Genomic DNA, 17,956 nt, shown 5'->3' with positions numbered 1-17,956 from the left:
CACATGTTCCACACTTTGAGGTACATATTTATGAATTAGAGCAAAGACCACCGCTAAAAGGAAAAATCAATTATGCAATTTATAGACTATCAGTAAGAACAGGTGAATCAATTACTTCTGTCTCCAGAGGCATAGTTTGGTTTTGTCCAAATTTGAGGATGTAAAAATAATAATGATAGCTGATTTTATTCAATGGTTATTATATGCCAAGTGCTGGTTAAGAATTAATTTCATTTAATACTTAAATAAAATATTGTTAGAAAGTTTTGTTATCCCAAATGTATAGACAAGGAAATGAGGCAGAATAGTAAAGCAATTGCTCCAACTCACACAGATGATATGGATTTGGTGGTCTTTGAACCCCTCCAGTCTGACTCCTAACCACTGTGTGCAACTGCTTCTTGGATCTATGACGCTTGCTCGATTTCAGCAGAGGCTTGGAAGTTCAGCACAACACAACTCAAAGGCGATTTCAAGCTCAAGAATGTCCCCAAATCATATATCACCCTTCCTTCTCTCGAGTGCCATCACTACCACCTCCCTCTAGAACAGACATGGATCTTCATATGTATTGACTTAGCAGTCAAAGATCAATCAAACTATAGATGATCTAGAACTGGCCTGAATTTATTTGACTCATCCCAACCCTGGACCTAAACGCTGGAGAAACGTAAATGGAACTGAGACCTGCCTCCACGGTTGGCAAAAGTATGCTACTTTTCAAGCTGTTTTCCCCTCACTTTTACCAACGCACACTTGATTAATTTGAAACATTTTAGACGTACCTTAGAAAATATATCTAAAAAATCTAATGATTGTATAGTTTATCCCCTCTGTATACATAGAATGACTACATTATCCTGAAGTATAGGTAGAGTTAAAAAAACAAAAATCTTAAAAGATTTTAAGATAAAACACAATAATTGAGTCTTTAAGATAATTTTTAAATACTAAGGTCACGTCTAGGTATAGAATTATCCTTACACAAAGAAAAGATGGCTGCATACATTAGCATATCAATGCAGTAATTCTAAATGCTACAGGAAAATGGTATTTTATTACCACTTTGCAGTATTACATAACATACTGTATATTGTATAACATATATAACACATAAAATTCCAGACTTACCAAAAGATTCTGAATGTACCTACTCAGACTCACAGCAACTTTTCTGGTATTTTTAACCGCTCTACTGTAAAGAAAAGTTGTAGCACCTCGGTTCCAGTCTACTACAATTATATTTATATCGTCTTGGTCCAACAAAATTCTCACAAAGTTCTGAAGCCATGGTGGAGTGGAGCCCGTTGGTCTGTATCCATGAATAAGCCAGACTGTTTTCTTTCTTGTGTTGAAATTAACATTAAGTGAGTTATCCTGCTCAAACAGTGACTCAGCACAGCTCGGGTTGTTCCTTGTATACAATATCAAAAATACCTCCATTTTGGGATTAAACAGATCTCTGAAGGAATCCTTTAAACTTAGGTGAGAGAATGTAAGGCATGGTCCTTTACTCTCTGAAATAAAAAAAAGAAGTCAGTCAAGCTGAGTATTGGGATAGTATTTGATTCGATTCCTGTTGCTGTTGCAAAGAAAAAAATTGAACTTGGAGGGTAGGGAGGTTTTCACTTTATTAGCCTTTTAACATAATTTTCTGAGCAACTACAATGTTTTAAGTAATTCGCTGATTACTTAAATAGACTTTTTGAACTAGATGTATTCAAAATTTACAACGAAATATAGAAATAAATGTGGTTGGCTAAAAATTAAGAATTAATTTTTATCTGTACAAAATAGCAACCGTGTGATTAAAATCGTTAACATTAATAAGGAAATTGTTATACACACCAATAAAAGTCCATAAATTGACTATGAACTTTAACAGAAATTTTACAGGGACTTCCCTGGTGGCGCAGTGGTTAAGAATCCACCCGCCAATGCAGGGGACATGGGTTCGAGCCCTGGTCTGGGAAGATCCCACATGTCAGAGAGCAGCTAAGCCCATGCACCACAATTACTGAGCCTGCGCTCTAGAGCCCTCGAGCCACAACTACTGAAGCTCACGTGTGTAGAGCCCGTGCTCCACAGCAAAAGAAGGCACTGTAATGAGAAAGGCACGCACCGCAACGTAGAGTAGCCCCTGCTTGCTGCAACTAGAGAAAGCTCATGCACAGCAATGAAGACCCATTGCAGCCAAAAATTTAAAAAAAATTAATAAATTTACAGAAGAATATTTAGGTATGGATAATAACCATTAGAAAAAATATATTTTACCTGCCTAGTAATCAAATAAACACAAATCAAAACAAAAAATGTATCATTTTCTTCCTATCAAATTAAACAAAATGAAAAAATCCTTTAAATACATAATACTTACAAGGGTAAATTTGTAACAAATTTTCATATACATGGATGCTGAGAGCATAAGTTGACACATCCTTTTGAAATTTTATATGTGTCTAAGTGTATACTACACAGACATAATCTTAAAAATATTTACTCTTCCTGATTTCTTCCTAGGATTCACATTAATGAAATAAATAATTTGTATTAAATATAAAGACATTAAATCAACTATCCTCCAATACAAAAAAAACTTCTAAAAAATATAAAGACATTAATCAGAGGGTTATGCATAATCACACAAAAATTTAAAACGCCTTAATTATCATCATATAGAATTTCATCAATGTGTGCATCCTATTTGTCTATCTACCTACATACCTATGTATCTATCCATCCATCCATCCTAGAAAGTAGAGCAGAAAATGAAATAACTAAGCCAAACCAACAGCAATAGTCATTACTAGGCAGTGAAACATGGCTGCTTTTTATTTTCTTTTCATAGTTTTTAAGAATTGTATTTTTTTTCCCAAAATAAGCATATAATCCCAAAAAAAATTTTAATGAGAACATATGCTCGTACTGCTTCTGGAAATTTAACTTGGTAAGAAGATTTGGGAAGACAATTTGTCAATATATATCAAAAATGCACAAAAATATTAGTAATGTTTATGCCAGTAATTACACTTCTAAGAATTTATCCCAAGAAAATAGTCTGAACACGTGTAAAAAATGAATATACATTATTTTAATACTGGTGCTTATCCACCTTCCTACCAGCTGGAACTCTGAGAAGTCTAAATGCAGTTGATACAACCAAACTGCTGGTCCACTCCAAGCCAAGGTAGATTTTACCTGGTCCTGGAATGAGTAATGAGGAAAGAAATACAAAGGAATGAGGAAGTAGAGAGGAGAAATAAACCTCAGTGCAATATCAGTGCTTACTACACAGTACAAAGAAATCCCTTAAAACAGTCAACAGAAAAGTCTATGGCCTATTACCAGGATCCAGAAGTAATAGCAGAAAACTCTTTAGCACCCTCATTAGAATGAAAGAAAAACCACATCTCAAAAACAGGAGGCCACTAAGAGAAAATTTACTGAGGCGAAAAACAATAGGTTAAGTTTAAAATGGAATAACGAGGAAATTCCCTGGCAGTCCAGTGGTTAGGACTCTGTGTTCCGCTGCAGGGGTCACAGGTTTGATCCCTGGTCAGGGAACTAAAATCCCGCGTGTGGTGCAGCCAAAAAACAAAATTGATAAAATGGAATAACAAGATACTCCACTTCAGGAAAAGTAAAAATGCAACTGCAGAATAAAAATTCACTTTATAAATGCTAAAACCTGGAAATCTCACCTTATAGTAAGAAAATGAAGGAAGAAAGACATTTAAATTATGAAGGTAAACACAGATATGGGATAGGAAATAATGAATCAAGTTAAAAATCATCAATGTTTCCCTGGCAGGTGGGGGAGGAATTGGGGAGAGAGAGGGTAGCGGTTAAAACAACTAAGGAAATAATTGCATACCAGGGTGTGCAAACTGAAAAAGCCTCATCATGACCTAGAGAAAATCAGTTCATCAGACTCACCAAGAGACCTCCTAGAACCCAGTTTTGGTTTCAATGAAAGAAAAAATATCCTAAAAATATCAAAGCAGAAAATCCAGGTACAAATAGAAGAATGAAGTTATGGTGACTTCAGATTTGTCTTCCAAAACAACACATCAGACAGATAAAAGTATAATAAATGAAGATTATAAGTGCAAAAGTTTGTGGCCTAATAATTTTATATTCTTCCTAAAGTATACCACCCATAATGACTAAGTACAGTTCCTGACATCACTGTTAAATAAATGATAGATTTATTGAAGACAAGATCGATAAAAACTCACAGTATAAAAAGAATGAAAGTGAGCACAGAAACAAGTTAGACACTAATATAAGTGTAAACAGCATTAAACTGAGTAAAAAAATATGCAATATCAAGTTATTCTTGTTCAAATGTTTAATAAGAATATTTAGTATAAGTCAATATGCTAATAAAATGGGAATGTAGGTTAAAAGGGGTATAGAGAAAGTAAGTGTGGTACAAAAATTCCTTAACTGGGGGATTCAAAATATGTCAATTAAAAAAATTTTAATAAATAGATAAGTGTGGGTTTTAAAACATATTGAAAACTTAACTGTTAACCATTACACTATATAAAACAGTACACATAAATTTCTACACACTAAATAATATATAAGTATAGCAACAGTGTATATATACAAGACACAAAGAAAATGAAAAATATAGAAAGTAGAAAGCATAAAACGAAATGATAAAATTACACAAGAGAAAAAGATATATATGATATATAAAGTTATGTAACTGTAATAAAGCCTTCCTATTAAAAACCAAAAAAAATCAGCTTTCATAAAAAAAGAAACATCTATAAATTATTTAAAGAAGTACATGGGAAATTTTAATGGAGAGGTAGGTATATTCTACACAAATAAAATAAAAGGAAACTAGGTTGATATACTAGATTGCAGTGATGGCTCCAATTCATCACTCTTTCGTGAGTCCATGCCATTTGTCTTGTAACTTTGAAGTATTCCCATGATAAGCGGGGTGATTTGCCCCGCTTCCTGATGCGGGTGCAAATAGTAGAGCTTGCCCTGGAAAATAGGACGTTGGTAGACGTAATGCAAGCAGACGCTGAACTGGGCTTGCACGTTAGGGCTGGGCCTCCCACACTTCTGCCATCACCGTGAAAATACCCCAGGTCTGGCCTGCTAGAAAAGTAAGGACAGGTGTGAAACAGCTAAGTTGTGTCAGTCTCCCCAGCTGACTGACGGCGAGTCAACAGCCAAACCCGCCAGCAAACCCAACAAAGAAAAGCAGTGCCGACCCAATTCCCACCTGACTCCATAAATGTGATAAATGTGAGTAATAACTGCATTACCTCAAATGCCACTGAGGATCTGGGTTTTTATTTTGTTTTGTTTTGTTTAGCTTTATTGTGACATCATATAATCAATTTCATCAGCAATATTAATATTAGGTAAAGAAAATAAAAACAAAATTTTTCCAATGATACAAAAAAGTTAAACTAGTGTACTGTAAAACTCTTAAAGAACATCGAACTGACTCAATTCAGGTAGATTATAGGAACAGAAAGAAAAATAAAGTTCTAGGCATCAGACACTTATAGGAATCCCCAATAAGATTATCAGTGGATTTCTCAGCAGAAAGTTTGCAAGCCAGAAGCAGTAAGATAATATATTTAGAGTGGTTAAAGAGGAGAACTTTCAACCTAGAATTCTATATCCAGCAAAACTGTTCTTCAAATATGAGAGAGAGGGCTTCCCTGGTGTCGCAGTGGTTGAGAGTCCACCTGCCAATGCAGGGGACACGGGTTTGTGTCCCGGTCCGGGAAGATCCCACATGCCGCGGAGCGGCTGAGCCCGTAAGCCATGGCCGCTGAGCCTGCGCGTCTGGAGCCTGTGCTCTGCAACAGGAGAGGCCACAACAGTGAGAGGCCCACATACCGCAAAAAAAAAAAAAAAATTAAGTTAAATCACCTTTCATTAAATCGTTGATTAAAGCTGTTTATTTGTGAGAAACGAGTGGTTATTTTGCCAGTGAATCCAACGAACCTTAAAACCGAAAGCAGGCTTTCGGCAAAACAACTATTTTATGTGAAAGTTAAGTTTTTACTGAAGTCTTTATTGTCTTAATTGGAGTTAAGTTAGTATCAATTTAAGATAAATTGTCATAACTTTAGATGTTATATGTAATCCCCATGATAAACACAAACAAAATAATCTATAGAATATACACAAAAGAAAATGAGATGGAGATCAAAATGTGTCAGAACAAAAAATCAATTAAAAACAATGAAGAAAAGAGATAACACTTCAAACACATTAGGATGGCTACTATTAAAAACAAACAAACAAAAAACCAGGAAACAACTCTTGGCAAGAATGTGGAGAAATAGAACCCTTGTGCATTGCTGAAAGGTTGCAGCTGCTGTGGAAATGTTATGGTGGTGCCTCAAACAATTAAAAATAGAATTACTACATAATCCAGAAACTCCACTTCTGGGTATATATCCAAAAGAATTGAAAGCAGATATTCAAAGAGATTTTTATACACGCATGTTCATAGCAACATTATTCACAATAGCCAAAAGGTAGAAGCAACCCAAATATCCATCAAAGGATGGATGGATAAATAACACCTGGTATATACACCCAATGGAATATTATTCAGCCTTTAAAAGGAAGGAAATTCTTACACATGTTACAACGTGGAATAACGTTGAATATGTTATATTAAGCGAAATGTCAGTCACAAAAATACAAATGCTGTATGATTCCACTGAAATGAGGTACCTAAAGAAGTCAAATTTATAAAAACATAATGTAGAACAGCGGTTGCCAAGGGCTGGGGAAAAGTGGAGAATGGGGAGTTCAAGGGGTACAGATTTTCAGTTTGGGAAGCTGAAAATGTTCTGGAGATGGAGGGTGGTGATGGTTGCACAGCAGTGTGAATGTACTTAATGCCACTGAACTGTACACTTTAAAACGGTGAAAATGGTCATTTTTAATATATGTTTTACCACAATTAAAACAAAACAAACAAACAAAAAATCTTACAGAATCCAATTCCTGTCATTATAGATACTATTCCAGACATGCTTTACTTCTGTAAACAACTAGAACACTCGATAAAATATATGAAAAAAAAAGTTTAGACACTGGACAACAAGAACCACAGGACTATAATATCTAAAAAAAGGTAAACAAATGATTTAAACCATATACCTAATACCTTTCTACCTGGAGGCAGTTTCCAGACGTCAGTGCAGGAAGGTTGAACCCAACAAAGCATGGCGGTTTTGCCAAGTTGAGGAGAAAGACGGGAGTTTGAAGAAGTTGAAGCAACTAGGATTTGTATCACAGTGTGCCACAAAGGAGGGAGCCATGCAGAGGCAGAGCTCTAAACCCTGCAGAGGAGCCCTCTTGAATCTGTTGCTGGAGACAAACCTATGCCTGCATAGGGTGAAACTCCACAAAGAGCTGTAAGCTCTACAATTCCAAAGGTCACATCAGGCTAGGAGACACTGAAGTTCTGACCAGCCAGAGTAGAAAAACCTTAATGAACATCAGGGACATTCAGTGGGGACCCCAGAAGGGTCAGACTTAGTTACAATGGAGCTAAACTAGTTCTAGAGTAAAAGAGAACTTAGACCCAGTCTCTCTCCTTCTCATTCTCTCAGCTCTGCTTGCTTTGATTTGGCTTCATTCTCTGGCAGGCAACAGGCCTTGTGTGTGAAATACTGAGAGAAAATATTAACAATCTTGACGTAAGCAAAGATTTTTCAGATACGATAGAGTAAGCACGCAACATAAAAGTGATAAATTGGAAATTGTCATAGTGAAGGATGTCTGCTCCTAAAAGGACACTGTTAAGAATGTGAATATGCAGGCTTGCAAAATATACACCTGAAAAAGTACCTGTATCCAGAATATATGTGTGTTATGTTGTATGTGTGTGTATACACACACAAATATGTAAAATAGGAAAACGTGATTTTTAAAAAATGACAAAAGAATTGAAGATACTTCACAAGAGATGGTCTAATGGCCACTAGGCTCAAAAATGTTCAACATGATCAGTTATCAAGAAAATGTAAATTAAACCAAAACAATGTACTGCTACACAATCACTAGAATGGCTACAATTTAAAGACTGACAAAATCAACTATTTGGAAGGATACAGAGCAACTTGAAGCATCCTACAGTGCTGAGGAAAATGACAAAATGATACAATACTTTGGAAAACAGTTGGTAGATTTTTTCTAATGTTAAATATACACTTACATGACCCCAAACATTCACTTCTAGGTGTTTACACATAAGTAATGAAAACATTTTCCACAACGTGTATAACAAGTTCATAGCAGTTTTTTTTCATAAAAACCCCAAATTGGAAAAAAGCTACATGCCAATCAAGAGGAATCCGGATAAACAAATTATGGATTATCTACATGATGTAATACTACCCAGCAATAAAAAGGAATAAGCTGATTACACATGCAAAAACTTTGATGAATCTCAAAAACATCACCCTGAGCAAAAGACTCCAGAAACAAAAAAGGACATATTCCCTCTTGCACTGTTGGTGGGAATGTAAATTGATACAGCCACTATGGAGAACAGCATGGAGGTTCCTCAAAAAACTAAAAATAGAATTACCACATGACCCAGCAATCCCACTACTGGGCATATACCCAGAGAAAACCATAATTCAAAAAGACACATGCACCCCAGTGTTCATTGCAGCACTATTTACAATAGCCAGGACATGGAAGCAACCTAAATGCCCATCAACAGACGAATGGATAAAGATGATGTGGTACGTATATACAATGGAATATTACTCAGCCATAAAAAGGAACAAAATTGGGTCATTGGTAGAGACATGGATGAATCTAGAGACTGTCATACAGAGTGAAGTGAATCTAGAGACTGTCATACAGAGTGAAATAAGTCAGAAAGAGAAAAACAAATATCATATATTAACGCATATATGTGGAACCTAGAAAAATGAACCGGTTTGCAGGGCAGAAATAGAGACACAGATGTAGAGAACAAACAAATGGACACCAAGGGGGGAAAGCGGGCGGCGGGGGGTAGGATGAATTGGGAGATTGGGATTGACATATATACATTAATATGTATAAAATAGATAACAAATAAGAACCTGCTGTATAGCACAGGGAACTCCACTTCACTGTACAGTAGAAACTAACACAACATTGTAAAACAACTATACCCCAATAAAAAAAGAAATTAAATAAATAAATAATAAAATAACAACAGAAAAAGGACGTATTGTTTAATTCCATGTATACAAAATTCTAGAAAAGGGATAATATCTAATCTAGAGTGTCAGAAAGCAGAGCAGGGTTGTACGGAGCCAGAGGTAGGGAGCAGATTAACTGCTAGAAGCTACATTTTTGGACGCAAGAAATGTTTTGTATCTTGATTGATGCGATGTCTTGGGGAAGGGGAAAATTGCACAAGAAAAATGAATGAACTTTACAGATAATAAGATGGCATGATTAAAATTATATTTATATGATAAGTCAAGTAAAAAGAGGCCTATGAAACTGAATCAAGAAGTGACAGATAGATTAATGAAAAAGAATGGAACACCCAGAAATACACTCTATTATCCATGATACCTAAGGATACCTATTTTAAAATAAATAATGGCTGTGATAATTATTTGATTCTAGTTATATAAAAAGCATTCCATGTAAAAGTAAAATTATGTGAACTAGAAGAAGAATACAGTTAATATGTACATGATCTCAGATTGAGGAATGACTTTTTAGCATAAAAACCAAGGAAGAAACCAACCATAAAGTATGACCAATAGATTTCACAGCACATGAATTTAAAACTTCTGTAACATAAACACTATAAACTAGCCAAATGCCAAAAAAAAAAAACTTAGGGAAATATTTTCAGTGTAAAGTAGAAAAGGAATTTATATATATAAAAAGCTATTAATGAAGAAAAAGAACACCCCAATTGAACACCAAGTGAAGAATATAAACATACATTTTACAAAATTAAGTATTCAAGCAGCTCATAAATGTATCAAAATGTGTTCAATCTTCTTAAAATCTAATAAAAATTAATTAAAATAATGACATATCATTTTTACCATTATACCCATGACCATTAACACCAATGTATATCACAGAATTTTTAAAACTAGTTATTTAGGGGGCTTCCCTGGTGGTGCAGTGGTTGAGAATCTGCCTGCTAAGGCAGGGGACACGGGTTCGAGCCCTGGTCTGGGAGGATCCCACATGCCGCGGGGCAACTAGGCCCGTGAGCCACAACTACTGAGCCCGCGTGTCTGGAGCCTGTGCTCTGCAACAAGAGAGGCCGCGATAGTGAGAAGCCCGCGCACCGCGGTGAAGAGTGGCCCCCGCTTGCCACAACTAGAGAAAGCCCTCGCACAGAAACGAAGACCCAACACAGCAAAAATAAATTAATTAATTAATAAAAACTCCTACCCCCAACATCCAAAAAAAAAAAGTAGTTATTTAGGAAAACAACTAAATATATGGCAATGCAAGTCTATAAAAATAAATTATGATGTATCCATGATAATGCAGGAATTAAGAAATCTATATAGTCCATAAATACACACATATAGTCCTAATTTTAGCTGTAATACATAGTGTATATACAGGGCACTCTAAATGCACATTTGTGCACGTACAAACATATTTATTGTAATAGAACTGGTAGGAAATAAACAAATACCTTAATTGTAGTTTGTGATGATGGTAATTTTTTATGTGTTTTTCTGTATTTTTCTGTGTGTTTTCTCTCTCCTGTATTTTAATCTTTTCTGAGTATTCTAGATCTGACATACTCTTTGTTAGTGTTATGAGGAAATATGGTTTAAATAGACTTCAGTTAATTAAAAACTGATAACAAGTAATGTTACCAGCAAAAAGATAAAGATATTTAGAACAGAAAAATAAGCACTGATTTTGTTTGAAACTTGAACAAATTGAGGTTCTGGGGACTAGATTAAGTAATGCTACTGTGATTAGAAATTTAGTAGCAGGGGCACAGTATTGGATTTCATTGCCAAATATGTAGAAAGATGATGACTCTAGCAGTAATCTCAACAGAGCAGTACACAGAAAGAATTCTGAAAATCTTCTTAGGTTTCAAATTATAGAAGCAGTAAAATTTTTTAAAATATCAAAGACATATGATGTTAGGAATAATGATTCTAGGTTGTTCAGCTCTATCTCTGAAATATATTTCCATTATAGTTGCAATGGCTGTGAAGAGGAAGACAAGGTGATCAAATGGACAGAGTCCAGAGGTGTAGACAGCACCTTGGACGTGGACAGCTGAGACCCAGGTGACTCTAGCTTCTCTCAAACCTCCCTTGTGACTCTGAGCAAATTTTTTTCTCCTCTCACTTCTGAGCCTCAGTTTCTTTAAATGGAAGGAGTTGAAACAAATGGTCCCCTGTGACTTGTGTTATTCTAATATTCTTTGATTTCAAACCCATTTGTACACTCGGTTAGCTGCTGAGACAAGTTAGTCTGTCTTGCAACTTTCAGCATTGACCAAATGAATAACAGAGGGGCCTCAAAACCCAGTCATAAAAATTTACCAATCCTAACACATCCTGGAAAGATTTAACCCTTCTTCCTTCCTCTGAAAATCCTCTGAAATCCACATTTATCCCCAAAAGCCTGCATGAAAACCTCCTTCCTTCTCTTTCTCCATTTCTGAACACGAAATGTATTTGTTAACAGCAATAACAATAACATCAATAATGTTAATGATTGCTTATGTTTATTTAGGAATCACTCCATGTAGAAACTGTACTGTTTTATATTTGCTATCCTTTCCCTCAATTTATGTATGAAGAAAGTGAAATTTAAAAAGATTAAATGGGGTTTCCCTGGTGGCGCAGTGGTTAAGAATCCGCCTGATAATGCTTGGGACACGGGTCAAGCCCTGGTTCTGGGAAGATCGCAGATGCCGCGGAGCAACTAAGCCCGTGTGCCACAACTACTGAGCCTGTGCTCTAGAGCCCACAAGCCACAACTACTGAAGCCCACGTGCCTAGAGCCCGGGCTCCGCAATAAGAGAAGCCACCACAATGAGAAGCCCACGCACCACAATGAAGAGTAGCCCCCGCTCAGCACAACTAGAGAAAGCCCACGCGCAGTAACAAACACCCAATGCAGCCAAAAATAAATAAATTAAATAAATAAAGTTAAATGACCTGTGGAAGGTCACACAGAAGCAACAGAACATTTGTGGGTGAGATCTGAAAAGCATGAGTTTATTTATGGCACAAGTTATTATGCAAACAGTTGAGCAACATAAATAAGACTCTATCAGAAGTTCACTAACTCGATTATTTATTCATGTGTAATAAGAAGAATGAAGACCTTCTGGGGCCAGCAGAATTTCAGGTAACAAACGGCTGACCGATTTGATACTATAAGACAGTTAACTGAATTGAAGACAGAGGTTTGCATGGCCATAGAGCCAGTTGAGACAAAAAACTGTAGGTAGAAGTTTAAAATCCCTCAAAGCTTGTGACAGAAAGTGATACAGTACGTTTAATTTTCTGATTCTGAAGCAATCAAAGCACATTTTGAAAACATACATTTATTTAACATGTCACAAGAAATCAAGATATTCAATCAGTAACTTTTTCAACTATGCAAATGTTTGGAAAGCTGTTGAAAATGCAGCTGACTACACAAGCAAAATAAAGTAGGTGACTGATAAGTCTTTAGACCAGAAATTCCCAAGCATGGGTTTAAAAATGGGTGTAAAAACTGACCGGAAAAGTTTATTCAAATGTATTGTTAGTTTTCCGGGCCATCCCCAGAGATTCTGATCTGGTAGGTACACCTACACTTTTAAATGCATAACTCAGGGAATTCTGATATACATACAGGTCTAACATAACTGTACACAGGTAGATACAGTGTGAAGCCCTACACCTGGAAATTACTCTGAGAGAAATACAGAGAAAATGCATGTGGAAGAAAACACAGTGGATTATTCTAACCTAATTTATATTGCTTTACAATTGACCAAATCACTCATTTATGTTATCTCTTTCGAGCTTTACAATGCACTGAGATAGTATTATAAATTTTACTTACATTTAAAAATGAGTGAACTGAGGTTCAAGGAGGTTAAGTGATTTGGCCTAGGAGAACAAGCCACCAGAACTAGCCACCACTACTATTCATTACAAAAACATAACATGCCTATCAGGAGAATTCCAAGTGAGTAAAATATAAATAATAAACTGTATATTATTACTGTTTAGATTCTGTATTTGAATGTAAAACTGAAATATTTCCAGAATGTACTTCTAGCTCAATATACGATTGAAAATTACAATTTAATTGAAAAGAAATAAGGAATAATTTGAATTTCTAGCTGACATTTTAAGGTTATTCTAGTACGCATTCAAGAATTTTTTTAAAAGAAATTTAAAATGAAGGAAATGGCCTGCTTTTGCAAAATCTCTACCAAAAAACTGTTCATTGTGAATTGTAAATTTGCTACTTTTCTTATTATCATAAAGTAGAACAAGTAGTTCTACTTTATTACCATAAAGTAGTAAATGATGTCACTAAAATTAGTAAACTTTATTACCATAAAGTAGTAAATGATATCACTAAAATTAGTAAACTTTATTACCATAAAGTAGTAAATGATGTTACTAAAATTAGTAAACTTTATTACCATAAGCCAGTAAACCAGGACGATAAAGTTCTACTTTATTACTGTAAACTTGTTTTGGTTTAGTGTAATAGGACAAAAAAAAAGTTGAAGAGTATGTTTATACTGTTTCTTTTATAATTGACAATTTACCCATGTAAAAATGTTCCTCAAAGTCAGGGTTATTTGAACAAATGAAATTGAAACAAGATGTTTATTAAGTCATGATTTCCAAATACTGAATTAATTTCTCTATTACTAAATTATTCTAAATTTCTCTTGAATACTTGTATTTGTTCTCTATTTATAGCTCCTTGTAAAAGATTGTCTAGTTACTAATTATCTAGAAAGTAAAATAAAATACAGAACATACAATTTACCAAGCTCACATACATGCACACACACACACACACACACACACACACACACGAACTTTCTTCATAATAATCTGTTTGATATAATTAGTACCCATAATCATAGTATATTTTTATACCATAATGTCATATCATTCTTTATTCCAGAATACAGACCATACTGATTATTTTATACATAATTTTTAAAGATAAATCAAAGCATTAGTTCTTACCAGATCTTGCCCAGCACATCAAACAGAGAAAAATGTATACTCTCATTTGGAATCTGATAAAAGTAAAAGAAGCACTCAGGTTCACCGAAAAAGAAATTCTGAAATTCATTAAGGTTTCTCTGGTAGGACTGTCACAGTCTGGTAGGTTTTAATGTAAAATACCCCTGGCCTTTGCTCCTCCTTGTTTGTTGAAAAGGTGAGGCAGTTTGTTTTCTCCAATTTAGCTTGTACTTGTGAGAAGGATTTTTAAGTTAAAGACTGTAATAAGTCACAAACATTCAACTACACAAGTTGAATTTAAGGGAAAGAAAAAGCTAAAAATATCTTTCTTTATTCCTCTAAGCCTCAGGATTTCAGAAGTGGTTGGGAAGAATATGTTTCTTGAAAGCCTAAAGCAAATGTAATGTTAGAAAATGCTAGAAATGAAAAGAGTCAGAAAAAGTTGAGGTTTATGTGCATTTTGATTACAAACTAAGTTGTCTTTATCCACCATAAAATCAATAATAAAATCCATATCCACCAAGCTGCCAAGTATAAAATATGGCCCTTTTATATTTGTGTCATTTTGCAACCCAAACTCAGTGGCTATTTTAAAATTCAAAATGCTAGCCTGTCTCTTGAGATCTACTATTTGCAATTTTAAAAAAAAATTTCTGTTTTCAATATAACAAACATTTAAAAAGTATTACAGGATTTCTTTTCACATGTTTACTTAATTTTTCCCTTATTTTCCTTCTTCGAAATGGACGTTAGTAGGCAAGCAAAATACAGAATTGCTATTCTCTATGTACATGCCTTATAAGTTCAAAAACTAAACTTGCATTTTGGAAATTCAAATCTCTGTAAATTTCCAAAGATATTTTAAGAACAGACCTGTTTAATTTACATCAATCCGTAGAAACTATGCTGAGGTCTGGGGAGGTGTTTCAGAGGAACCACAAACAAAATGAGGTATTCAGTTAAAAATCATGAAAAATGTAACCGCTGATGAGATGTCATCATTATTTTGGCCTGTTTGATCTCTTGGAATTTTATGTAGACTTCAGTTTTAAAAGGGTGCCACCACGATAATTTGACTGGAGACCAACAAATAACCTAGTTCCTTCCACACCATTTAGCTGTAACAAGTATACTTTTCTAACAAAGATATAAGTAAACTACATCTTTTCAGAATGTGGGAAGAAAGATATGTCATTCATCTTTAGAGAAATTCTTAATAAGTTTATAATCAAATTAACAGATAAGCCTTTCCTATTTAACATATCATTTTTCTTTTGCTCTGTGCCTTTGATGTGACACTGTAATATGAATCTTGCAAATTATTTTCATCTTAGCCATTCTAAAGTGCTCATTGAAAATATCAAGTTGGCATTTAAGACAATACATGGCAGAGTTTCAAAATATAAAATTATATTTCATTTTCATATTTTTCACTTACTGTCAATACTGAGAAAGTTGGGATTGTTCATGGCCATTGCATTAAATAGCAAAATATTGAGGAATGATGCAATATTATATAAAAGGCCTATAGCTTAGTAAGACAATATATATGTACTATTTAGTCTCCTTGGATATAAAAAAATTATTTTAAGAATCTTGCAGACATGCATACAATATAAATCATACTATAAGACTGAAAATGAGAATGATGATGATGAAGATATAAAATTGATGGAGCCCTATGCATCAGGCAAGCTTCTAGGCACTCTAGCTAATTACAGTAGGTAGTTGACTCGTATTTATTGAGATGAGGAAGTCATTTTTTGTCAGAATATATTGTGGCACAAAAAGTTGAATAATTTAGCAACATGTGTCAAAATGCTTAATGAGCTTACCATTTGGTTCCGTAATTAAATATCCAAGATACTTTCCCACAGAAATACTAACATATGTGCACAAAGCTATATGAGCAAGGAAGTTCATCTCAACATTTGTATAATAGCCAAAAAATGGAAACAATATAAACGTCTAACAGTGGGGGATTAGTCTAATTATATACATACTGTGAATTAAAATTAATGATGTAGAGAAATCAGTATTTATTGGTGTAGAAAGCCTTCATTACATGGTTTTGGGGTTATAAAAGGCAAGCTAAAAAACAGTATGTATAGTAAGGTTTATTTTCCTAAAATATGCTTCATGTATATATGTATAGATCAAAGTTAGGAGGATTTTCCTCCAAAATGTTTATATCTGCATGGTAGACTCGATGATTTTCACTCTCTTAGTTATCTCTTTAAATATTATGAACACGTCTTTACAATAAACATCTTATGTAAGTAAAGCAACACAAAGTTATATTTACTTGGGACAAATATGGTTAAGAAAATCAGAATAAAGACAAAAAGACAGTAAGAAGAAAAAAATGAAGACAAAATTGAGGTCAATTTTTAAAAGGCATCCACTACACTCCCTTAACATTAATTTCCCAAGTTTCTCCATTCATTCATTCATGTGTTCACTCATTTATGCAACTTTTATTAAGTATCTATTAATTTCCAGGCTTAACTTAGTTGCTGGACATACAATGTAGAGACATTCCTTTAGTCAAACTGTATTATTTCAACAACTATTTATGATACATCTACAGAGGTGTCAGGGATTGTTCTAGGTACCAAAATATATTTATCCTACAGTACTTCACAGTGAGGAGGGCTGGGAAAAGGTATATCTAGGAAACTATGGAACCACACAGGTGGAACAGCCAGCTAATCTACAGTGCAGAATGGGAAGCCTTGCAGGAAATGCTGTCTACAAGAGACAAAAGAGCTGAACTACAAAAGAGAATAAGTCACCTGGGCAAAAAAGGGGAGAAAGGAACTCTAGAGCTCTCTATATATCTATATCTATATCATCTATATCTATGTATACACACACACATACATTTTCATTTTTGATGTCTTCATGCAGTTAGGGGTATAAGACATCCTGATATGAGTGAAGAAAGGTTAATTCTTTATTCATTCATTTAACCCATTAAACCTTATACGTGACTAATGGCCCAGGAAATTCTGAGAATAAAGTGGATTCTTTTTTACCTACCACTAGCATTCACTCAATTTCAATTAGGAAATACAGTAAGCTTACATTAGAAAAACTCTCTCTCTCTCTCTCTCTCTCCATATATATATATATATATATATATATATATATATATATATATGGAGAGAGAGAGAGAGAGAGAGAGAGAGAGGTCAAATTCTAAGCAAACAGCTAACTGCATTGAGCTGACCTTCAGAGCTTAAAACATTAAATAATTACTCTAGAAGTACTACATGAGCCATAAACTTATGTACTGCCAAAAGAAAAGAGGATGTGATAAGAACACCAAAATCATACACACTGTAGACAAAGAATGATGCAAATTTCAATCCAGCAAGAAAATATGCTCATGACTTATATGCACTACATATTTTACAATGAAACCTGAAGTTACAGCTCCCAGATAAGTAGTGTCTGAGGGGAAGTTAAAGAGAAAATATCTTGGTCTGGATAAAATTTATGGGGTAAATGAATTTTAAAAATAAATAGGTCTACACATAATACAGACCTGCAAGTATCCACTCATTTGATCAACATATATTTGTTACATGCCTACAATGTGCAAGTTTTCTCAACCACCTCCTACCCTACTACAACAATATTGATGATAGAAGAAAGAAAGAAGAAATGAAGACAGGACTTATAGATTCATAATATATCAACCAAAGGTAACTAGTGAA

At 34.5% G+C, this 17,956-nt stretch overlaps 1 protein-coding gene across 1 annotated transcript in view; it reads right to left on the bottom strand.

The window, feature by feature from the left end:
- Positions 1–17,956, bottom strand: part of LIPI (lipase I) — a 74,788-nt gene that overhangs the window by 55,388 nt on the left and 1,444 nt on the right. The window contains exon 2 of the mRNA XM_070045424.1: positions 1,132–1,517. Within this exon, the coding sequence (XP_069901525.1) occupies positions 1,132–1,443 (312 nt within the window). The 5' untranslated portion in view covers positions 1,444–1,517. The remainder of the gene's footprint in view (positions 1–1,131; positions 1,518–17,956) is intronic.

Source organism: Globicephala melas, chromosome 4 (assembly GCF_963455315.2).
Source record: "Globicephala melas chromosome 4, mGloMel1.2, whole genome shotgun sequence".
Lineage (NCBI taxonomy): Eukaryota > Metazoa > Chordata > Mammalia > Artiodactyla > Delphinidae > Globicephala > Globicephala melas.
Note: the sequence above shows the minus strand (reverse complement) of the source record. Positions and strands in the feature narration are given on the sequence as shown.